This window comes from Rousettus aegyptiacus, unplaced genomic scaffold (assembly GCF_014176215.1).
Source record: "Rousettus aegyptiacus isolate mRouAeg1 unplaced genomic scaffold, mRouAeg1.p scaffold_m13_p_16, whole genome shotgun sequence".
NCBI lineage: Eukaryota > Metazoa > Chordata > Mammalia > Chiroptera > Pteropodidae > Rousettus > Rousettus aegyptiacus.
Window position 1 is genome coordinate 51,857,453 of NW_023416291.1, and position 23,927 is coordinate 51,881,379.

The 23,927-nt window shown below is 54.2% G+C and overlaps 1 protein-coding gene across 2 annotated transcripts in view; it reads left to right on the forward strand.

Moving 5' to 3' along the window:
- SAFB2 (scaffold attachment factor B2) overlaps nt 1-18,399 on the forward strand; it is a 29,069-nt gene extending 10,670 nt beyond the window's left edge. Inside the window, exons 9-21 of one of the 2 annotated variants that reach the window (XM_016144861.2) lie at nt 188-288; nt 4,372-4,521; nt 4,609-4,721; nt 6,388-6,518; nt 7,655-7,746; nt 10,281-10,417; nt 11,850-12,131; nt 13,158-13,298; nt 14,574-14,616; nt 15,643-15,770; nt 17,419-17,531; nt 17,672-17,738; nt 18,007-18,399. In XM_016144861.2, the coding sequence (XP_016000347.2) occupies nt 188-288; nt 4,372-4,521; nt 4,609-4,721; nt 6,388-6,518; nt 7,655-7,746; nt 10,281-10,417; nt 11,850-12,131; nt 13,158-13,298; nt 14,574-14,616; nt 15,643-15,770; nt 17,419-17,531; nt 17,672-17,738; nt 18,007-18,157 (1,649 nt within the window). In that variant the 3' untranslated portion in view covers nt 18,158-18,399. Of the gene's footprint in view, nt 1-187; nt 289-4,371; nt 4,522-4,608; nt 4,722-6,387; nt 6,519-7,654; nt 7,747-10,280; nt 10,418-11,849; nt 12,132-13,157; nt 13,299-14,573; nt 14,617-15,642; nt 15,771-17,418; nt 17,532-17,671; nt 17,739-17,844 lie in introns of both variants that reach the window. The other variant, XM_016144862.2, reaches the window with a different exon arrangement.
- Nucleotides 18,400-23,927: the final 5,528 nt, after the last annotated feature.

Here is a 23,927-nt window from a genome sequence, read left to right on the forward strand (position 1 = left end):
AGAAAACTCAGTTTCTGCCACTCAAATTTTTCATCTTCTGTCCTAGGTTGTGGCAGTAATTAAATTCTTGAATCAGAAGAGTCGAAATTGAACATAGTTAGGGTTAAGAGAGGGCCACCATCTTAGGTGTGGCCGAGCTTCCTGCGATACCTGGAAGCAAAACCTAACGCTCTCCCTTCTGCTCCAGGTCGGGCGGGCAGCAGTTCTGGCCGGAATCTGTGGGTCAGTGGACTGTCTTCCACAACTCGAGCGACGGATCTGAAGAACCTTTTCAGCAAGTATGGGAAGGTGCGCTCTCCCTCACGTCCCTCCGCCCAGCTTCGGTGCAGCGTTAAGAAATGCGCCCAAGGGTTTGGAAGCTTCCGTGGCGCCGCTGTCGATGTTATCAGCAGTCGTTTCTGATTTAAAAAAAGGCAGGGGAGGAATCCTCTGCGGGGAAAAGCCACCTGGCTTTGGGTGATGTGCCTCGTTTTCTGGGGGACAACGGATAACAGGCAGAGCGGATGGTCACGTAGAATAGCGCTCAGAAAGCGTGTATAAGTAGTCCCAACCTAAACATTCTTGTGGTTCTTTCTAACTTTTCCAAAAAACTGCTGTCTCTTGGTGTATACAAAACTTAAAGCTGGCATGCCGAATTTCCGTTCCTAACAGTAACTGAAGAGTTGGCATGTAGCATTCTTTAAAACCTTAACAGCATCTTAAGGATATAATTGGAAAACTGGAACGTGATAGTGGTTTATAAATAAATCAACTCAGGCTTACAGGTGCAGGAGGAGAATAATATAATTTAGAAATCTTCCAAGGAACTTGAAGGATTTTTTAAAATGATTCTGTTATCTTGAAATTAGACGACGAAGCAGCCTTACTATGTGGGTCGTAGGCATGCCCTGGTCTCCTGGGTGCCTGCGGGAAGCGACTCTCTCGGAGAGGTGGGTGAGGCGTTGAGAAGCCACAGAGATTCCAGGCAGAGTTTCAGTGGCTGTCTCATCCTGGCTGCCCAGGTCATTCCGTGCTCTGGTCTGTGTCACATATTGGTGAATGCATTGGTGACCTAAGCAGATAGGATCCAGAAGAAGCATTCAGAAGGGCTCGTAAAACTATTAAGCTGTAAGCTACTCGTTATTTTTTGTTGACTTCCTTCTGGACCCAGGCACTGATTATAAAGCCTACGTAAACAGATAGAAGGTTACTGTCATCTTAGATCTCGTAGGCTGCTGGAAAAATCACTTACATAGTAAATACACCACACGTTCTGATGAGCATATTAAGGAAAATTACAGCACGCCATTCACGTGTGGTAGGGAGGCCTCATTTGGATTTGGGAGGTAGGTTTGACAAAGCTTGCTGAGGAAGCGAAGTTTAGGGGAAGGCCTGAGTTGGCCTTGGCGTCAGGTCCGGGTAAAGAAAGGCTCTGGAGGGACGACGAGGTGAACTCATCAAAGGCTGCTGTGAAGAGCTAGGAGGCCAGAGAGAAAGGGGGACAGGGACGTGTGAGCTGCTCGTGGTATCCGCTCTCATTTGGGTTTAACTGTCATTGGAAGTGATGTCTTGCAAGGATGATTAGTTTGGTGGAAAGGCCAAATGACCCCATAATTGGCTCAGCCCCCTGACCTTGAGGAGAGGCAAGAATGTTAAGCTTCATCTCTGCAGTCAGCTGACACTTGTGTCCCCCTCAGAAGAGGCTCCTGTCACCTTCGGCCCTGTAGAGGATGCTCTGGGCGGACGGAGCTTTTCTCTGCAGGCAGAAAGCGGAAACACAAATGTCCGCGTCTGCGGGGAGCCCAAAGAGTGTGGACCCCCCTCACCATCTCACAGTTGGGTCACAGGTTCAGAGAGAGGAGATGACTTGTCCAGGTTCGCTCAGATGGTCAGAGCCGGAACACAGGGTTTCTGGGTCTCGAGGCCTCTGTACCCCCCTGGGTGTTTGGCTCTACCCTCACTTCTTGGACCACCGACAGGAGGTTTGCGTTTAACGCGAACATTGATGGGGCGGGGTTCTAGTCTGCCATCTGGCTGTTTTCTCTGTCCTGTTTCTTCTTGACTCCAGTGTTCCTGTTTATTTGCCACCCTTTGCATTGGGTATTTTTTTTTTTTGGCAATTCATGGTTTATTATCTGTAACTATGTATATAACTGGTATATCTATATTCTAATTTCTTGAGGTGTAGAGTTAGGTTGTTGGTTTGAGAATTTTCTTACTGCTGTGGACGTTCATCGTGAACCTCCCTCTCGGGACGGCTTTCGCCACATCTCGTCAGTTCTGGGTTGCTGACTTTCCATTTTCATTGGTCTCGAGGTGGTGTTTTCTCTTTTGATGTTCTTTAATGTTTTGTTGAACTATTTTTTAGTGGTTGCTTGTAGGAATTAGTGCTCGCCTTAGCTGACCTCAGCCCCCCCAGTGACATCACACAGTGGGGCGCGCCTCACAGTAGTGCCCTGCCGCTGCCCCTCAGGCTTTTCCACGGCACCATTGTAACGTTTTACTTCTAGTCAGCGAACCACACAGTGTGTTCTTGGCCTGTTTTTGTGGGATTTTTTTTTTTTAACAATTTTCCATAAAAGATTAATAAATAAGAAAAAAATGTAGGTTTTTTCCCCCTCTCCCACGTATTTTGAGTTTGGGGTGCTCTTTGTTCCTTTTCGTTTGTATCCAAGTGCCCACTCCTTACCGTCCTCCCCGAGTGAACAGTTCTCGTCAGGCAGGGTCGCTGATGGGAAATCTGTAGAGCCACAGAAGTGGTTCTTGTGCGTTCATCTTGGAAGTCGTTTCCGCGGGCTTGGAATTCCGGGTTCGTTGATCTTTGAGTCGACAGGGCCGCCCCACGGCTTTTGGCGCACGTCACCCCTGACTGGTTTGGGCCACGGTCCTCAGCTTCGTTCTCTTGCACACACGTGGCCTCAGATTCTCTCTTTATCGCTGGTTTGGAGCACTTTGCCGGTGACATGCAGTGATTTCGTTTGCTAAGGTTTCTTCCGTGCCACTTGCCTCTGAGGACACCACACGTCCCACAAGGCACTGTTGCTCCGGTGTCTCCGGTGTCGGGCGTCTTCCTCGGTTTCCTTTGGAGTGGCTTCTCTCACTGAGTCTTCAGGCGTTCGGATCTTTTCTCGTGTGGTCTCGGCTCTCAGTCTCATCTAATACGTTTCCGTCTACAGAAGTTCGGTGTGGGTATTTTTAAACGGCACCCGTGTTTCCACCTGACATGCTAGCCGTTCCTCCGCCGCCTTGAATAGGATAAAGCGAAGACCGTTGGGTATCTTTGTCCACAAATTCTGTCGTTGTGTCATTTCTGGGTGTTTCTATCAGTCGGTTGGTTTTCCTCATTAGAGTTGGATTTTTCTTGGCTAGCCCAGGCGTTTCCGATTAGATGCCAGGCGTTGGGACTCTCGCCAAATGAGAGCTGGTTATCCTTGCATCCCTACAGATGTCCTTGAGTTTGGGGTGGGGCACTGTCCAGTCCCTTGCTCCCTCTGAGGGAGCTGTTAGGCTTTGCCATCGGGCCCGAGCAGCCTTAGCTGGAGGCTGGAGTCATCGCCTCCTAGACACTACCCTTTCGCGCACTCAGGCTGATGCCCGGGAATGACAGGCTTTGCCATCCCGGTCACTGAGTTCACTCTGGGGGGAATGGGCCATTTGCAGCACGGAGTGAGCCCGCAGATTGTTCCCTCTGCAGCTGCAACTGGTCCCCCCACTGGCCTCGCTGATTTCCTCACCATGCGCTGCTCAGGGGACCCTCGGCAGCTCCCTGCCACCATCTCTGCACAGCTCTGTCCTCCGTGGTAGTGCGGCTGCCTGCTGCCCGGATCTGCTCAGACTCGGAGCTCTGCTCCGCTCGGGTAGCACCCCCCTCAGGCCTTCCTCCTGGGGTCTCCAACCTGCGTGTCTGTAAACCCTTGTTGCCTGCATTTCCTCCCGTTTTTTAGTGGTTTCAGCAGGCAGGAGGGTAAATGCTTGGTACTCCAGTCTGGCCGGAAGTGGGCGTTCGCTCTGCATCTGGGCCAGCGCTCGCCTTGGTCCGCATAGACTGGGGTGCGTTTCCGAGCACATCAAAGCCCTCAGCTATCCACGGATTCAGTGCAGTTGGAGAAGATGATCCACGTGGGGAGGGCTTTTGATTTCATTAACAGATTGTGGTTAGTGAAATTTAACTGTCTTTTACCTTTCCTGTTTTTTTCTGTCACTATGAGGGCTGATCTCGTAACAAAAGCAATTGATAGGTCAGGATTAACTAGAACCACTTTAATAACTGAAGATCTGACGATTTCTGGAGAAGTGAAAACTAGCGGAAGTAATTCTGATCAGTTAACTGCTAATAACTTTTGACATGTCGTGTGGTTATTTGAGAAAATAAGAGTCCCCTTTCCCACAAAGGTCGTCGGGGCCAAAGTGGTGACCAACGCCCGCAGTCCTGGTGCTCGCTGCTACGGCTTTGTCACCATGTCGACGTCCGATGAGGCGACAAAGTGTATCAGCCACCTCCACAGAACTGAGCTTCATGGGAGAATGATCTCCGTAGAGAAGGTGAGGCGGTCCTTGCCTGCTGTAGTTCCCAAGCGCCGCACGCGACAAGACCTGATCTGTGAGCTGTTTGTCTGCGTTATATTGTAGGCCAAGAACGAACCTGCTGGGAAGAAGCTGTCCGACAGAAAGGAGTGTGAAGTGAAGAAGGAAAAAGTATCTAGTGTTGACCGACATCATTCTGTGGAGATCAAAATTGAAAAGTAAAGTGATTTTTTTTTTTTTTTAACCTTTCTTTTGGGATGATGGCTGGGAGGAAGGGGGACAACTAGCTACTGCGTGCCAGGGGTTCCCTTAACCCCTGGGCAAGTCCTCTGAGGTCCGTGCTCTGTGTAGAGGAGGAAACAGGCTCAGAAAGGGGCTGTGCTGGCCCGAAGTCACACAGCCCGGCTTGCAAGCAGCAAGGCCAGGATTTACTCCTGGGCCGTTGCCCTCAGCGATGGGCACTTAACTGGGGGATGAGCTTAAGATGTTTAAAACCAAACTGCCTTCAAGCAGTTCGCTCAGGAGGCTGAGCATTTTAAAATTTGTTTTTAAGCTTATTTTTATTCAAGTAAAAATCTCTCTTAACCTTTCATTTTAAGAATTTTTAGGATCAGTAGTCAGCCTAAGCGACATAGGGAAGCTCTTCCACAGAGGTGGCCTGCCTTGGCTGTCCCGGACGAGTGGCGATTGCTCTGCGATCGCTGCTGGGAATGCACATGCCGAGGTCAGGCGTGACCCACTACCCCAGGGGACACTTTGTGGTTTATATCCCGTCAGCCTTTTTTTCCTACATCTTTTTTTTTTTTTTTTTTAAGAAATTACTTTTTAACTTCTTTTTATCAACAAGTTCTTTGTGCGTGGGAGGTACCATGTGAGTCTCGAACGAGTTGGGGAGGGGTCACCTGCAGGGAGGAGGCACCTCCTCATCCAAGTAGGGAGGCACATCGGAGATGATCCACAGCGGCCTTGTTTGTAGTCGTGGCGTCACTGGAAGCAGGCTCTAGTAGGTCCGAAGGAAAATGGGGAATGACCGTGAGGTGTGCAGCAGTTTAAAGGAAGCAGATCCGTGCGTGTGTCCACACAGACTAACCTTTAAAACACGAGCTGGAAAGCACTATAGGGCAGCATGTCAAGCGCCATCCCAGGACGTCAGCCTCTAGAAGTGCCATGAAACATCCCAGAGGGGCCTGGCCTTCCCGTCCCGGAGCCCGGCACACTGTGGGCATTTGATAAGCATAGAGTTAGCTGCCTGACACAGAATCGAATGGCAATGATGATTTATTTCACTGCTTAGAATAAAACTGCCTTCGGTTGAATTGTTACTAACACTTTCCGTATTTGCTGACATGTAACACACCATTTTAACTCCCCGGAGCGTGCAGTTAGCAGGCACAAGTGCTGGTGGGTGGGCGGGCGGCTGCTTCGTGCTGCGGGACTTCCCATCCTCGAACAGTGCCTCCATTCTATTTTGTACTGTACCTATTTGGGAAAAATGCTTCTCCCCACAAAACTTAAATATTCCACACATTTTGTTTCACAATGAAACACGGACAGAGTAGTTTTTCGCAAGCATCCTTACGTGGTTGGAGTGTTTTCTTGCGTCTACTCGTGCTCCTGCCTGTCTGTTATATGAGTGCAGCTGGCATTTTGGAAAAACATCCCCGCGAGCCTGCCGTTTCATCCTGCGTGTTTGGGATGTAGCAGATTACTCAGGTGGGAGTGGGGGCTGCACCTGGAGAGAGGGTCGTCACCTCCACGGTTTTCAAACAGTTCCCTCCATCCAGTTGCCGCCGGGCTGGTTTGTTTTATGCAGACGTCTGAGCGAGCGAAGCGCTCCTGGCAGAGTCTCAGGAACTCAGGTTTGATAACCACATTTTTACATAGAACCGTAATTAAGAAGGAAGAGAAGGTCGAGAAAAAGGAGGAAAAAAAGCCTGAAGACATTAAGAAGGAAGAAAAAGACGAAGATGAGCTGAAACCAGGAGCCACAAATCGGTCCAGAGTCACCAAATCAGGTGATGAGACTCTAAGTGTTCAGGAACCGGGAAGAGCCAGTCAGGGTGGTGGCTGGCGGGTGTCATAGACCAAGTGGGCACGCGAGTGGCTTTGCTGAGTTTGGCTGCTTGTGGGGGGCCGTTAAAGTAGCAGAGCCCCAGGCGAGGAGATTGGCATGCAGGAGTTCCTGCTGCACAGCAGCAGTCCAAAGGTGCTGTGGGTGGTGACTTAAGCTTACTGGCCGTTCAGTGACGAGGGTTCCTGCTCGTCCTGAGTCTCCAGCAGAAGAGAGACATTTGCCAGAGGGGGTTATTCTAGTTCCCCTTCAAAGCAGTTGCTCTTGGAGCATGCTACTTCTGTTGTCATTTTATAAAAATGCCTTGTGTTCTGCGCCTTCAGATTTGCATGAGACTCCACAAAATGTTTTGTGGCAAAAAAAAATCCTGTCTCCTCCTGTGCTCCGAAAGAGAAAACTAGAAACAAAACCCAACCATCTGGAGCACTGGGATTTGGTGCAGTGCATTCGAAGTTAAATCTTGAGCGTTTGTGGTAATTTGCCAGCAGTTTCATGAGGAACGTGTTTTTAAAATGTCCGAGTATTGCAAATCTCCCTAAATCAGTAATCGTTCCAGTGGTTAGAGCCTGCGTGGCGTGGAGGGGAGAGTCAATTTGGAGCCTTTGCTGCTGGAGACGAAGGACGGGAAGCCCACTCGTGCTAAGGGGGCTCCCCCAGAGCTGTCAGTGTCTGATTCAGAGCACGAGGATTGGGTTTTACAGAGCTTTCCAGAATGTGTGGGAGGAATAAAAATCAAAATCTCTTCTCGGAGAGCCACTAGGATTGAATGTGAGGAGTAATGGGGCCCTGCAGGTGGGATGTGTTCGTGTACACGTTGCAGAAGGCACTTGGACTCAGATTTAAGTTTAAGACGTGAACAGATCACATCCACTCCATTCCAGTGAGCAGAGACCTGTGAGGGTCTGCCAGCCGTTTCATGCTTCCTTTATATCCTCACGAAGATGGGGTGAGTCACAGAGGCTCCAGCAGTTGGCATCAGTCACTTGACAGAGTGGCGAGAGGCCCTATTCGGCCCATGTGCTGCTTGCTAGAAGCGAGAGCGTCAGCATGTTGTCACAGATTGCTGTTTTTCTCCTGAAGGAAGCAGAGGAATGGAACGGACGGTCGTAATGGATAAGTCGAAAGGAGAGCCTGTCATTAGTGTGAAAACCACAAGCAGGTCAAAGGAGAGAGTGAGTATTGCTTCCGCATGTCAGGTCCAGCTGTTTTTGTTGGCTTAAGGACTGCGATTTGCATTATGAAAACAACATTGTTTGCCCTTTACATTTTTAAGAATTCTTTGAAGTCCTCAGGAGGCACATTGTCAATTCTAGGTTATATGTACAGGCAAATCAGGTTCTAGAACTTATTTCAAAACAGCACTCATCCACGCTGGCTCTCCGCAAGTGTCGGCCTTTCACTGATTCTCCGGCAGGTTGTACCGTCTTCTGCAGGGAGAACGGGTTCCGGCTGGCGGCTCACCGCCGGGCACGGTGGGCGGGCTGCTGCTCTCCGGCCAGTTGTTAGCAGGCCATTCATGTTCTTTGGTTGATTTTCTAGTCTTCTGTTAACCAAAAAGAGACGTAGAGTCCACCCTAGAACTGTCTCCTTGTCGTCAGAGAAGGAGCTGGTGCGCCCAGCTGGACAAGCCGGCAACTTCTCGTTTGCTCCCTCCACTCTGGAAAACAGCGCTGCTTCCCAGACGAAAGTCCCAGTGAGAGCGCGGATGGAGACAGCGCTGCTTTTCCGGGGGCGTGAAGGGGACAGAGTCCATTCAAGAACTTCGCTGTCGAGACCCTATTTTTAAGTTAATGTTTGGATTCTGTAGAGAATAGTTTTTGCTGCCATTTTTTTCAGTGGGCTACATGAAAATCATAAAATAAGAGAAACTTAGAGAAGAAAATGCAGATGCTCTTACTAGCTAAATAACTCGCAAGTTAATAAATAGCAGTAATGCACGCGTGATTAGAATAATCAGATGGTACAGGAAGATACAACACGAGCAAAACAAGTCTCTGCTTCGGCACAGGCTCCTTACACGTGTTCTCAGCGCATTACACACGCAGCACACGTGTGCGCTGAGACGCCACCACTAGCAAGGCCCCCTGTAACACCCTCGGATACCTTTTGTCTGTAATCTGTCTTGGAGAGCTTTACATACTGAGGTGTGTGGCTCTATTTTCTAACTTTTTTTCTTTTAATTTAGTTTTGAGATACGTGTAGATTCACAGGAAGTGATAAAACTGCAGAGGTCCCACGTGCCTGTCAACCCAGTTTTCCCCAGTGGTTTTATTTCCCGTAACTAGCATGATGTCAGCTAGGAAGGTGGCATCCACGTTGGCGTACGGTGTGTGTGCAGAGCTGGGACACGTACTCACCAGTGCAGATGGACATACCCCTTTTTGAAGACAGCCATGGGGCGGCTGTCCTGTGCGGGCCCCTTGGCAGACTTCCATTCCTACTGAAAATGCCCCTCAGAGGTGCTTATGCATTATTCTGTGTGACAGATGTCATCAGGTCCCCTTCAGGAAGGTCGCCGAGGCTACTGACATTCATGGGATGCGTAGCGCGTACCAGGCCGCTAGTAAGTGGCAAGGCCAGGCCGTGAACCCAGGAGTCCAGTTTGGGGACTCCACTGCCGTGCCGGCTGCCACAGGAGATTGAACCCTCACCTTGGAACTTAGGGTGTCTGTCCCTCCCCACCCCAGCCTATCATGTGTGCAGATCGCACTAAACTCTGCCTGTCTCACAGGCGATTAGTGTCCTGTGGTGTTTCAGGCTGTGGCTCTGTCCTCTTCCTGAGGTGGACCTACCTATCTGTCGGTCTGTCCCTCTTTCCCCGCCTCTGCCTCTTTTTTATCCTGAGTAGTCTAATTGGTCCTAACTTTTGTCCATCTCTTTATTGGGTTGCTTTGTTTTTCGTTGATTTAGTTATTTATTTATTTTTTTTTTTTTTTTTTTTTTTTATTTTTTTTTATTTATTTGCTCTTGCATGGGCCAATTAAGGAATTAGGCTGAGCATTTTTCAAAATGTGGTCCCCCAGTTGCTTCCCCGGAGAGTCGGGCTGTGGGGTCTACAGGGGGACTTGTGTTCAGGGCCCTGAGACAGCTTCCTGGGAGAGGCTGATTCGTCACCAGTTTGGGCGTCCCAGCCTCTGAGAGCCTTGGAAATGGGAGTCGGCCGTTGGTGTTTCCTACCTTACCCAGAGATGGAGCAGCGTGACAGTCCTGTTACTACTTTCTGCCTCGATGGGCGCCACTTTACCACACAGTGCCTGTCGCCTGCTCTGTCTGCTTCAAGGCCGCTGGCCCAAGCCGGCTGTTGAGACGTGCACGGTGCAGGCCATCATCCCGCTGTCCGAACAGGCGGCTTGATGGCTGCCCCTGGTGAACGGATGGGCATCAGGTGCTCGTGCCCCATGGCTCTGAGAAGCCCGGTTCTCTAGATCATGTGGCGTATGTGGCTCAGCCGCGCTAGTAAAACTACCTGTAGGTCTTCCCGAGGTTTCCTCTCCCTTTTCTCTTTCCTGAATGCCCTTCGTTTGCAGCGTTTGAGGGCCAGACTCCACGGTGCAGTGTAACTCGGGTATGTAGTAAAGTGGCCTGTGCTGCGATCTCCATGTAAATTGCACACGACAGAAGCATCCTAGTCTAATTCAGGTGTGCGTACTTTGTGCATTTGTTCTAATCACTTTTCTGACATTAATAAACCAATTTTTATAAACAGAGCTCCAAGAGTCAGGATCGCAAATCGGAAAGCAAAGAGAAGAGAGACATCTTGTCGTTTGACAAAATCAAAGAGCAAAGGGAGCGAGAGCGCCAGCGGCAGTGGGAGCGGGAAATCCGGGAGTCGGAGAGGCGGCGGTGAGTGGGGCCGAGCCAGGCTGGCGGCCGCTGGGCTCCTTGGGGTACGGTTGTCCTTTCTCCCCAGTCAAGTCTCCTGTGGCCTGAGCTCCCTGGCCTCCCTCCGCCCCCACTTCCATGAGTTTCCTCCAGGATGGAAAGGTGAGGGTTCGAGCCAGATCACAGTCCGTCCATCGTGGGTTTATATGCCGAGCATTTCCTGTGGCCAACGTTGGTCCCTGGCCTTTGGACCGGCCTCATCCTGGGGTTGCTCCGATGGAGGGTCCCCACCGTTGAGGCCTCAGTCTTCCCTCCAGAAGCCTATGAGAATAAAATCAAAAACAGCAGCTGAGAAACAAGGTGGCTTTGTTAGAGCTATTTTCATAGGAATGGCTTCTTCACTCCCGAGATGTCTGCGTGTAGTGGCCTCACACAGTGACGTTCTTGGCCCCTCTCGTCTTGTTGAGCTGGTTTATCATGGTACTTTGATTTCTGCCATTTCCCACCCGGCTGTCTAGAGCCTCGTTGTTTCCCCTCCAGTGTTGCTCCGTGAAACAGAAAGCTCTGTTTCATGGCATTTGGGGAACTTCCTTGAGCTAAAGCAGATCCCATAGAAACTTCCTGAAGGTCGTGTGATTTCAGCCCCTGCTTACGTCAGCTTGGAGAATAAACGCACGTTGAGCATTTTGACTGCCTTCGGAGGTCTTGGGCTTCCAGCTGGCTGGCTGGTGCTTGGTTTGGAGCCTTTCCAGGCACCGGCGGAGTGTGTGGGGTGACAGCGACTGCTCCTCAGACGCAGAGGGGGCATCCCTGTTCCTGCTCAGCTCCTGGGGAGCAGAGGCCGAGGACATGTGACCTTGGCTCTGGCTGCTGGTGCCAGACCAGCATACGATCAGTCCCTTAGCCTTCTTTCCTGTCTCCACACCTTCCAGGTCTGTTTACAGAGACAAAAATACAGCCTTTTCCAAGGGAAGGCGTGAGAAGGAGACAGCTCCTTGTAGAGCATTAACCCACAGCAGAGCGCCCCTCTTCCTCGGGTAGCTCTTGTAATCGCTTCCAGGCTTCGCTCTGCGTTTACGCCTTGCTTTCTTACTTCGCCCCCTTCATGATGTGTGGCTTCATCCTGGGGCCTTTAAGCCAAGTCCTCCTGGCCTGGACCTGAGGCTCTGTGCCTGTCTCCGTGCTGTCGCCTGCTGCCTCCCAGCCCACCCCAGCTCTGCTGTTTTGAGGAAGGGGAGGTTTGGAGGTTGGGTCTTGCGGAGGATCCAAGCAGCTCAGCAGGGGTGGCTTTGTTTAGCACCTGCTGCCTCCTAGGTGGCAGCCGAGCCTGGGGCCCAAGCTGGCGAACCCAGAATGGCCAGCTGGAAGTGCTAAGGCTTCTTTGAAGGCGATGCCCCAGTGACCAGGGGCCTCCACGGCAGGAAATCAAGGCAGCCCTGCCCTGTCCCCGCAGAGAGCGTGAGCAGCGGGAGCGGGAGCAGCGCCTGGAGGCCTGGAAGGAGAAGGCGCGGCTGCAGCGGGAGCGCCTGGAGCTCGAGTGCCAGCGGCACCTCCTGGAGCGCGAGCGCATGGAGCGCGAGCGGCTGGAGCGCGAGCGCATGCGCGTGGAGCGGGAGCGCAGGAAGGAGCAGGAGCGCATCCACCGCGAGCGCGAGGAGCTGCGGCGCCAGCAGGAGCAGCTGCGCTACGAGCAGGAGCGGCGGCAGGGGCTCCGGAGGCCCCACGACGACGGGAGGTGAGAGCCTGGCCTCCTGTCCCAGCAGCTGCTTCTGTCCCTGGGCCCCTGAGTGCAGAGCCGGGGCTGTTTAACATGGAATCTGGGCCCCTTCGCAGAACCCACTGCCACCAGCACCTCCAGCGTATGCAGTTCAGCGTCACTGTCTTGTAGCTTTGCAACTCTTTTCCCCAGCTGAGCTTCAGAGCACCTTGATGGTTGCCACTCGCTGAAGGATCTGTGAAGCTTCCGCTGAGGCCGTCCCTTCATCCGCGCTGTGGCTCCTGGCGGAGCATAGTCACTCTCACCCACACTCACCCCACCCCCCCCCGTCCTTCCACCCCACCCCGAGTGCTTGTCATAGGAGACACCAAAGCATGCTTTAGGACTGCATTGGCCGTGGCTGCTGCTCCGTCTCATGTGTCCTTGTAGAAGGAGAGGCACAGAGTCGGCACCGCGGAAAAGGACGTTGCCATCCATGGAAAAGTAGGTTTATTGGTCTCCAGCTCCTCTGAGCTGCTTAATTGATGGCCGCCCATCACCCCACCACCCATGAGCCTAGTTTTCTGGTAAAAATCAGGAAGAAGATAATTGGATGCTGTCCTGAGCTGTACGTAGTTCACTCTCACCTGATCTAATTTCCTTTGCATTTTGCAAAAAACGCAGAGGGAGGTTCAGGTTACCAAGAAGACGGGAGGGTGAAAATGGGGTACCTTGGAATGCCAGCACTGAAGAATCAAATATTTCATTTCACTCGCATTTGAGCTCAGGCAGGGATCAAGGTATTAACAGCCTCGTGACACAATTAGCTCACAGCAGTTCGTTTTTCAGAATTGTCAAATGAGAATACCCGTATGCCTCTCGGCGGTTTGGGGGATATTAATTTATCAAATCAAAGCAGTAATGATTGAATGTTTAGAGATTGGCCCTGCAGGACATTTTAAATGATACCGGGTCTGGAGAGAGAGCTCCCCTCTCCATCTCCACTCCTTTCCTTTTCCGCTCTGTTCTCTTCAACGTGTGAAATTTGCATCCTTTTTACAATAGGCGAGATGACGTGTATTGGCCAGAAGGAAAACGTGTGGCCATGGAAGACCGGTACCGCCCGGACTTCCCTCGCTACGATCACCGCTTCCACGACTTTGACCATCGTGACCGGAGCCAGTACCAGGACCATGTGGTTGACAGGTCAGCGCCCGCCCCTTGCCTGCAGCAGGGGCAGGCCTCTGTTCTTTCAGTGTCTTTCTGACTCGTGAGAGTCCATGTGGGTGACTGACCGGACTGTGGGATTTAGAAACATGAGTGTTGGAATTTGGGGTCACTTAGGGCATCTGTGACTTCTCTGGCAGGAAGGCCCCTCAGCCCATTTCGCATGCTGTCCTTTGCACAGGTAGGACAGATGGTGGCCCTGGTCGGGACCTCTGCCTCGGGTCTCTCCCCGCCCCCCCCACCCCCTCCCCACACTCAGATCTTTTGGGAGTGGCCCAGGCTCTGAGTTTCATGGTTCCCTGGGGATTTATCCCTGTCCCTCCCACCAGCATAAGCCTCCCTGGAATCACCCAGCTTTGTTAATACAGACGAGGAAGCAGTTTCTAGAGGGGCTGTGACCCGCCAGAGCCAGCACAGGCCAGGGGGTCTGGAGCCCACATCTGTGCGGTTCAGTGACCAGCGTAGGTTGCTGTGCCAACAAACTGCAGAGCACTGACCAGAGAACAGGGACAGTGCTTCACGGGGTCGCCTTTGTGTTTCGAGCTCTGGGCAGGTTTTTAGCCAGCGCCTTTTCTCCCCGCCCCTCCCCACTCTCCCCCGCCCCCTCCCCTTTACCTTCCTTTTAGTTCCTTTCCTTTTCCTCTCCTCTCCTCTCCAGTGCCTTGTTTAATGAGGACTACATCTACTCGATTAGAGAGACAGCCCTTGCTTTTCCAGTCGAAGAATCCTCTCTTGGGGGAAATCTCATCAGGCTCCCCTGGGCCCCGTATCGCAGAGCCATCTCACCGGTCATTAGCTCTTCCTGGAGGGAGGAGAGGGCGGGGAGGCTGCTGGGAAGCCACTCGTGCAATTCATTGTGGCTGGAGCTGGTTTGAGATTTGGCGCGAGTCCCCTGTCGGGCCAGACCAGAGGTTAGGGACCCTCTGAGGCTTCCTCATTACCCTGACTAGTGTCATCAGCCCACAGGTAAATAAGGCCTTAGCTTCATAGGGTGAGCCTCTGCTTCTGAGACGCCTTCCTCTGAAGGATTTGAGTAAAATCCTTATTCTCACCTTTTTAGGATCTGTTTTGATTCCTACCCGCCAGAGCAAGACATGAGCCAGCTTTTTTTTTAAAAAAAAAAAAAAAAAAAAAAAATCAGGCCCGTGAGTTGCAGTTCATGTGTGAGGAGGTAGAGCAAGTACCCCAGGCGCGGGCCGGCAGAAACATCACTGCTGTCAGTCGCCGCCACAGTGAGATTTTCCTCTTTTACAGAAGGGAAGGTTCGAGGTCCGTGATAGGAGAGAGAGATGGGCAGGTGAGTAGCGCCCAGACACAGGCCCCGGGGTGCCTGCTCCGCGTTGGGGTGAGTGGGGAGCGTGGCGCTCAGGATTGCTTGTTTTCTGATGAGCGAGTTCCTACGTGCACGTACGTGGGCTTGCTTTTTGCTCCATTTTATCCAGCAGAAACTGCAGTGTCTCGTGGCCTGCTTACTTTGAGTGCCTCTGAGTCGTGGGACTGTGAGGCTAAGTGGCCTGTTAGGGGGTCGTTTTGGTGGGGGACGAGGTCTTTCTACTTCCGGTGCTGGGGTGCGTCCTGGTATCTTGGTGTGCACAGGTGGACAGGCATCTGGTGATCTGCTGATACTGCATGGGGGGCGCATAGGGTGTCATCTCAGAAAAGGGGAGCCTGCTGTGAGAAGGGTGGGTGGGAGATGGGCTTCAGACTTGCGGTTTTTAAAATAGACTGTTTTTTACAATAGGTGTGTTTTCTGAGAGGACGTTAGATCGGCTCTGTCGCTACCCAGCTGTGCTGGCTTCCTGAGCTCAGAGCCCGTTGGCCAGGGGCGCCGAGTCGTTCTTGTCTTTGGCACTCACCTCCGGTGTTGTGAGGGGCCACGCCGCCTCCATAGATGGATGGCAGAGCAGTGCAGTCTGGAGGTGTGGGAGGGGCGCTCTTGTCGTCAGCCAGGAGGAGAGACTCCCCGTGACTCTTAGCGGGTCCTTCAGGCGAGCCGTCACGAGTCGCACAGCCCAGGCTCTCCGCACCGCGGGGCAGAGAGGCCTGCGCTTGTGCTGTGACGCCCACGGCGGAGTGCTTGATTCCCCAGCGGCGGGGTAGGGGGCACGGGAGGGGTCCAGAAGCACGGGCCCTTCCAGGAAGAGCGTCGTCAGGGTCTCCAGCAGAGCACTCAGCACAGTGAGGCTCAGGGTGGGGGGCCTGGGCAAAGCCACCCCAACCCTTGTCAGTGCACGCAGGCTGACAGCCTTCTGGAAGGTGAGCCTGCTGCAGGCCCATCCTGGAGGGACGTGGCTAGTCGCCCTGTCCTCCCTCTGCCTTCCAGCACTACTCAGACGAGCGCCATGGCCACGGAGGACCAGAGCGCCACAGCCGGGACTCCCGCGACGGGTGGGGCGGCTACGGCTCGGACAAGAGGATGAGCGAGGGCCGGGGGCTGCCGCCTCCACCCAGGTGAGTGGGCGGGCCACGAGGGCGGCCATCCTCCCCCCGGCCTCTGTTAGAGGCCAGCCACCCTAAAACGAGCGAGTCCTGTGCGCCTTGCCAGGTCACCCTCCGGGGCGCCTGCCCACTGAAGGAGCCGGCTTCAGAGCCTTTCTTAGCCTTGCCCCTGCGGGCAGCAGAGAAGCCTCACACTCCACACCCGCCCGGCACTTCGTAGGCCGGGGCACTGGCCCCGCAAGGTCCTCCTGGGGCTTTCAGGGGCGGTGCCAGTCTGACAGTTTAATGAAAGGGCACTTTCCTAGCGACCCACTTAGCAGTCGATCCTTTAACGTTTAAACCATTTTCCTTAAGTACCTGTGGGGAGCTTAAATGGGACAACTCGCTCTCCAGCAGGAGACAGCCCCGAGCAGTGTCGCTTCGCGATCGGGGTGGCCGGCACCTGCTGGCAGACATTCCGTGCCTTCGGGTTTCACTGTGGCGAGACGGCATTGCCTTCGCCCTCACAGATGTCGGGGGCTCCTCGTTAGGGATCAGCGCGGTGGCCGATGCGCTTGTCGTCCCAGCCCCTGCCCGGTCTGAGGGGCTCCCTGGACAGCCGCAGCGACTGCTGCTGCCCGCACCTGTGGACCTTGTCCAGATTGTAGTCTCCCAGAGCTTCTGTCTGAAACTTTTTTTTAAATAGTTTTTTCGAGATGTAATTCACGTGCCATACAGATCACGCATTTAAACTGTACGATTCGATGGCTTTCAGTATATCCGTGGAGTTGTATGTTCATCACCATAGTCAACTTTAGAACATCTTGATCACCCCAGAAAGAAGCCTTGTCCCCCTTAGCAGTCACCCCCCACCCCCTGGCAACCCCTGACCCCCTTCCTGTCTCCGTGGACATGCCCCTTCTGGACGTGTCATGTAGACGGAATCACACGCTGTGTGGCCTCTGCGTCCGGCTTCTCTCGCTGAGTGTCGTGTGTCCATTCTCTCCACTCTGTGGCGAGTGTCAGCGCCTTGTTCCTTAGAGTCACATAACGACCTGTGTGCATGCACCACGTCTCGTGTTTCATACACGTGCTGACGGACAGACACTTGGGTCGTTACGAATCATTCCACTACGAACATTCAAGTGCAAGTGTTTACGTGCACGTACGTCCCGTTTTCTTGGGCAGGCCCCCCGGAGAGGCTTTGCTGGCTCACGTGGGTGCTCTAAGGCACACTTTCAGGACCCGCTGCGGTGTGTTCACTGAGGCGGCCCCACCCTCCCTGTCCGCCAGCCGCGCGTGAGCACGCCAGTCCTCCACGTCCTCGCCAGCGCTCCTCACTGTCTGTCCCCCGTTAACAGCCGTCCTGGGGCGGGCGCGGGGGAGGCCGCTCGTCTCACACGCCTGCTGTGCTTCCTGGCCACTCGCGTTTTCTTTACCTGTGGGGACCTTAAATGGGACGACTCGTCCTCCAACGGGAGACAGCCCTGAAAAGTGTCGCTGCACAACTGGGCAGCCGTCACCCGCTGGCAGGCAGGCCACGCACTCAGCGGGGGAAACATCGGTTTCCGCCTTCAGCCACGGCCCGTAGAAACCCGCCGGCGGGGTGCGATCGCCGGGCCCCTGCCTCGGCGCAGAGGTGTGATGGGCCCGTTGCCACCTGCTGCTTGTTTCCGTGCAGGGGCGGACGCGACTGGACGGAGCACAGCCAGAGGCTAGAAGAGCACCAGGAGCGCGCCTGGCCAGGCACGGTGGACGGGGGCACAGCGGGCCGGGAGCACGTGCGGTGGCAAGGTACGGCTGACCCCCGGCGCGGCGGGGCTGCTTCTGGGCCAGGGCGGCCGCAGCCCCAGAACTCTCCAGAGGCCAGCCTCCCCCCGGGGTTTCCAGAGGCTTCCAAGGAGGGAGTGTTTGCAGACTTTCCTCTCTTCCAGGTGGTGAGCGGGTTCTGTCTGGGCCCTCAGGGCCGGGGCACTTGGCCAGCCGGGGTGGAATGTCGGGGTAAGAAGTTTTGTTCCCGGCTAAAATCGATTCGTTCCTGCTCCTCACTTCCTCTCCCTTTCTTGCATGTTTGATCAACTTGCTGGGTTGAATGTTTTGAACACAGACCCCAAACACAGCTCTTGGCAACCTGCGCAAGTAATGCTCTCCAGTGACCCGGAAGGCGGTCTGGAAAAGCCACGCAGGCTCTAAAGGCTGCAGAGCCATGCGCCACGTTACGTGAAAGCGTGATGCACTTCAAGGGACAAACGTGTGCCTTTGTTCCTAGGCGAGGCGGCTTTGCACAAGGTGGGCATTCCCAGGGCCACGTGGTGCCCGGTGGAGGACTGGAAGGTGGAGGACTGGCCGGCCAGGACCGGGGCAGCAGAGTCCTGCACCCCCACCCCCACCCGTACCCCCACTTCACCCGCCGCTACTAAACCCCACTTCTTCCTTGTTCAGGTAGGCTGACGCACTGTTGAACCTCTTAGCCAGTTACCTTGAACTTGTGGAATCTTTTAAGAAATGAAAACAAATCCTGCCGTCATGTTGTAGCTCGGTACAATGTGAACTCACTTTTTTTTTTTTTAAGTAAGTGTGTTCTTGTTCTGCCATTTTTAAGACAAGGTTTCTGTTAACGAGGCATTCCATTTTCATTAATAAAAGTTTACGGTTCGCACTCGGCCGTGTGTGTCGTGACTGCAGAGCAGAGAACAGGCCCGTCACACTGCCACCACTGCGCCTCCCCGTGGCAGCTGCCGGCTCATCACACTGGGTTCCCCCAGCCACAGAGAACGTGGGGTGTCCGCTCCCCGTCTGAGAGAGGAGGGGACGGGCGCAGGGGTTACATCGCCCGCCCCAGAGTTCGTAGGCAGTGGAGCTGGGTGGGAATTTGAATTCTCGTTGGGGGAACGGAGGGATGTGTGCGTTGTGGAGCGCCTGGCTGGTCTTGTCACCCCTGAGAGCAGCACCCAGTGACCGTATGAGGTTTGGGGGTCTGGCGGTGGCCAGGTATGAGTGGTGGGCTCTGCCCTTGACCACTGGGCAGAGCTGGGGCGACCTGGAGCACCACGGCCTTTCTGCAGGGGCATGGCATGGTCCCAGTGTGCCCAATCAGCCATTTTTCCAGAAATGCAAATCCACATGTAATGTGTCCTTGTGTGCGGTGGAAGTGATTCCACTTTTCATCAAAGACTGCCAGGCAAGGCACTGGTGTGAGCCCCGCTCGGGCGTGGTCTGCCCGCGAGAGGAGAGTCGCTGCCCTTGGAGCGGGTGACCACACGTGTGTCGGGGCATCACAGGGCCAGCTCTCCACCTCATGAGTGCGGCAAGCCTGGCCACTGGGCTGGGTTGGAGGCTTCTGAGGGGTTGGCGGGTGCAGGGGAGGGCTCACTTCCCACTCGCCCTGGCCCTGGTCTGGTGTGGTAAGAGTTAATCTGCTGTGCTGCCTGCTGGGGACCTCAATTCCCTCCCCTCGGTAACTAGGACAGCCACCCCACAGGCCGGAACAATTGCCAGTTCTCCGGGAGTATCCTGTGTTCCCGCTGGGCTGTTTAGTTTTAAAAGAGCAATCTGAAATCCTCCCCAGCCCGCCGGAAGCCGGCGCATTAAAGGCAGGTCAGCGCTGGCCTCCGTGTCCTGTCTGTCTGAGTTGCTGCAAATAAACACTTTGTGAGCTTCCCCCACCGCAGGGGCTTGTAGAGTCATTTTCCAGTGACAGGTCGACAGGACCCTGTCACCACGTGGGGGATGGTGTGGCGCATGTTGTTCTTGCACCGAGGCCCCCGTCTCCTCTCTGAGCTACAGAGTCTAGAAATTGGGGTCCAGGCTTCCCGTGGTGGGAAGGGAAAGCCAGACTAGGCCTGTGTCGTAGGTCAGACCGGTTTTCAGATGTCACATAGCTGCAGTGGAGCCACTACTCTGGCAGGCAGGAGCGGCGTCCTGGGGTGCAGCGCCAGGGCTCTCCCCTGGGCACTGTTGCCAGTCTGCCCACCGAGCCTTGGGACACAGTGCAGGCCATTCCCCCTGGACAGCCAGCCCCTTCCCAGCAAGCTGGGCCTACAACGCGGCTGTTTTACAGAGAGGAACAAAGCACGGCAGTTTGCTAGGGTCGCCGTGGCAGTACCGCTAACCCGGTGGTTTGAGACAACTATTAGAACTATTCTCCGTTCTGGAAGCTGGAAGTGCGAGGTGAAGGTGTTGGCCAGGGCGGACCCTCCTGAGGCCTGCGGGGAGAATCTGCTCTAGGCCTCTCCCAGCTTCCGATGGTCCCCGGCACTCGTGTTCCCTACTTTACAGAAGTGTCACCCCCATCTCTGCCTTCTTCACCCAGGCCGCCACCCCCCCCCCCCGGCCCCGTGTGCATCTGTGGCCCATTTTTCTGTTTTTATAAGGACGTGGTCATGCTGGATTAAGGTCACTAACAACCTCATGTTACCTCTGTAAAGGCCTCATCTCCAAATGGGGTCACGTGCCGAGGCCTCGGGGGCCGGGACTTTGCAGCACACGAATTCAGGGTGGGACGCAGTTCACCTCTCACCAGTACTCTTCACAGCTTTGACACACACAGATTTCTCCAGGAACACAGCTTCTGGGTAAACGGAGGAAGCTGCTCATCGTTCAGGTCAGAACCTCACCGAGGGTTGTTCACCATTTCCGTGAGCAGCACCGTCGGCGTCTAAGTGCCTCCCCGATGCCGTCGGTGACTGGCGCCGGGAGCGGCCCCCGTGGGAGAGCCCCAGCTGCCATCGGCGGCACCTGCGCCCAGAGCTCGCAGGCTGCTTTGGACAGCGCCGGGCATTGTCGGGCATCATTTGCTTTGTGTTTCTTTGCGTCCGATGGGGCATCATTTTGGGTTGTTCCTTTTCATAAGTTGCACATAGTTGGTTTATATCCTTCCTGCTCTTTATTCCGAGAGAGAGAGAAGGGTCGAACAAAAGGCAACAAGCCGCTGGCGGACACTCAGGTCAGGTCGTTGCCATCATTCGGCTGCTGGGAAGACTGTGATTATTCAACCTCCAGGTGGGTCAGGGGGTGCGGGGGTGACGGGGAGGGGAGTCAGATGGTAACTCCGGGTTTAACCGCCCAGAACGGCCACACTCCCCCACGCCGCCCTGTTCGCAGCGGTGCCAAGTACTGGATTTCTCCTCATCGTCACCAGCACTTGCTTTTTTATTTTTGTTTGTTTGTTTTCTAATAGCCGCCCTACTGTGTGTGCAGTGGTGTGGAGAAACAGAATGAGGTGCGTCTATACAATGGGATATTATTCTACAAAACAAGGGCCTTCTGACATGCTAAGACGTGGGGGCATTCTGCTCAGTGAAAGAAGCCAGGCAGAGGACGGATGCTGTGATTCCACTCACAGGAGGTCCCTAGGGGCGTGGCATCCATAGAGACAGGAAGTAGATGGTGGAGCCCGGGGCTGGGGGAGGGGAGGGGAGCGAGTATGTCATGGGGACGGAGCGGCAGTTCAGGAAGATGAGGGACGTTCTGGAGGGGGCCAGTGGGGACAGTGGTATGACATCGTGAGTGTGCTTCAGAGTTCTTACATTGTATGTGTATTTTGTCACAGTCGAAAAACATTTTTAAAAGAAGGGGGCTATTAGGTATCAGTAGTGAGAAGCCCCGGGGTCGAGGCCAGGAGGGCAGGTTAGGGGGCCAGACGCAGAATCGGTCTGCCTGTCTGCCCGCAGGGCCTGGTGACTTCTCCGCTTCGGCTTCCTAAACCAGAAGTGTAATAATAGTATTTACCTTAGAGGGTCTTCGCTGCGATTAAGTTAGTTAACACACGTACAAAGCTCAGAATTGCTACCTGGCAAATAGTGGGTGCTTAATAAATGCTGACGGGCATAGGGAGGCGCTGCAGGACAGGGCCCCGGGGGGCTCGTGCTTCACGGGACCGTAACGCGAGGCCTGGAGGGAGGCGGGAAGAAATGGGTCTACGAACAAAAAGAAAACTAAAATCAGAATTAATATTTCAGCAGATGTCTCCACGTCTACAAAAAAGAAAAAAAAAAGTGTCAGCTTCATCAATTGCTAAATTTTGTATTCATAAAGATTTCATTACATTTCAAAACAACTCCTAGGTTAAATTTTCTCACTTTGCAGGAATTCCCAAGCCTGTGCCATGATTGCCAGGCTTAAATTTCATGTGTTACTTTTAGTCAAATAATTTCAAATGCAATGTTATATACATAAAAAATAAAAAGGCCTTTTGATGTTTTAGAAACACAGCCACAAAGTTGGTTGGCAGGGCTGTGGCGCTTTTTTACCTGGCTTGCAGACTTAGGGCCGGGGTCTCCACTCTGGTAGGACCGTCCCTACCTTGGTCACGTGGTCTGGGGTAATGAGCCAGGATGAGGCCCAGGCGGCAAAGCATCAAAAACCGGAAAATTAAGACATGGCCGACACACCCGAAATGTAGTAGACAATGAGTAGACGCTCATCGAATCCGAAGAGAAAGAACACACATAATAATCCTGCGATGTCAGATTTTCAGATCGCTTCATCTCCTGTGTGGCCTGTGGCTCTTTTGAGGCCTGGTGGAAAATTCTTCTAGTTTGAAGTGTGATGGGGCTGCCATATCCTTGTGTCTCGTGTCCTCAGTCAGCACCAGGTGACAGATGGTCCCTGCCGAGACTCGGGGAGCACTGCAAACGTTCGGATACGTGCAGTAGTAACCCGCTGTTACTGAGAACGGGCTGAGGACCACATCGAGCAATGGTTACCTGGGCGTGGAAGGAGGTGCTTCTTAAAATGCAGGTTCCCAGACCCCGACTCAGACCTGACCTGATTCAGGTCTTACCTCCAGCCGCTGCTGGGGTCCCGACAGTCGAGAAGCACTGGGGTGGCCCTGTCTGGGAGGCCTCCACGAGCCTTGGGTGACTTCAGACCAAGCCAGGTGAGAGTTCCGGTCTCAGCTCTGCCCTTTACCACCTGGACGACCTTGAGCCAGTGACACTGAACCCCTCTGAGTGAGTCTGAGGATGCGACGAGCTGATGATGCATTTGAAGTGCTTTACACAACATCTACTTAGAGCAGGTGCTTCCTCCAAAAGAGCCAGGTCTAACCTGGGCCTCCTGCCTCCTTGCCAGAACCCCTCCCTCTAAGGGTCACGTGTAGCCTCGGACCTGGGGAAAGGGGCCACTTGGCATCCATTTCCATCGCAGCTGGAATCTGTAATTTGCACTAGCAATTTTTAAAGCCAGAGGACCCGGTTCAGCCTCTCGAATGCCGCGTGCTGTGGGGTTAAGTGCCGGAGCCACTGATGGCATCTCGCGGCGTCTTCAGTCCCACAGTCCTACCCAGCCCCCGCCAACCAGCTGGGAAGCTGCCGGGGCGCCCCACATACCCAGCCACAGGAACCTCGCGCCAGGCCCCACGGGGAGGCTCGTAAAAGGCACCGAAGCTTCTCCTGCGTGGATGCTGCTGGCCACGGCGGACCAAATATTTACAGACTCGGCTGAAATGAGACCCAGCAGGATAGATTTCACAAGTGGCCCAGAAAATATCCCTTCACCCCCTCTCCCTGGGAAAGCGGGGCACAGAGGGAAGAAGCCCACTCGGCCAAGCTCCTCCCTCCCCAAGGCAAGATCAGAGATGTAGGCTCAAGAGCAACCTCAGCCTTTTCTAGCTTACTCGTTTAGCAGACACCTCTTGGGCACTTCCTGCGAGGTGGGCTCTGTGCCGGGGACACGGCCATGACCATAACTGACAGACCCGCTCTCTAGAGGTCAAGGGGATGGTGCAAGACTGGCTTCCTGGAGGAGGTGACTGGAAGGGCATTCCAGGACAGAACAGAATGCTCAGTAGCCCCCTGGAAGGAAAGTGCGTGTGCCTCAGAGGAGCTAGGCCAGAAGGAGCAGGGGAAACATGGGGACAGAGAGGCGTCTGAGGGCCGGGCTGCTCAGGGGTCAGGCCGTCGCAAGGAAATCCCCACCCTCCCAGCAGGGTTCGAGGGTGATTCCTCCCCCTCAGCTTCCTCCCTGGGGCCCGCCTCGCTCGGGGCGCCAAGTCCTCACACGCCCTGCACCCCACCACCACCACGCGACCAGCACTTCTCAGCGGCTCCCTGCGGGCGAGGACAAAGGCACAGCGGGGGACCACATACTCCCCCAGGCATGAGGCCCCCTCCCCTCCCCAAAGACCAGAGCGTGGGAGGCGGGAGTGGGCGGCAGGCAAAGCCGGGGAGGCTGGTCATCACGCCCCAC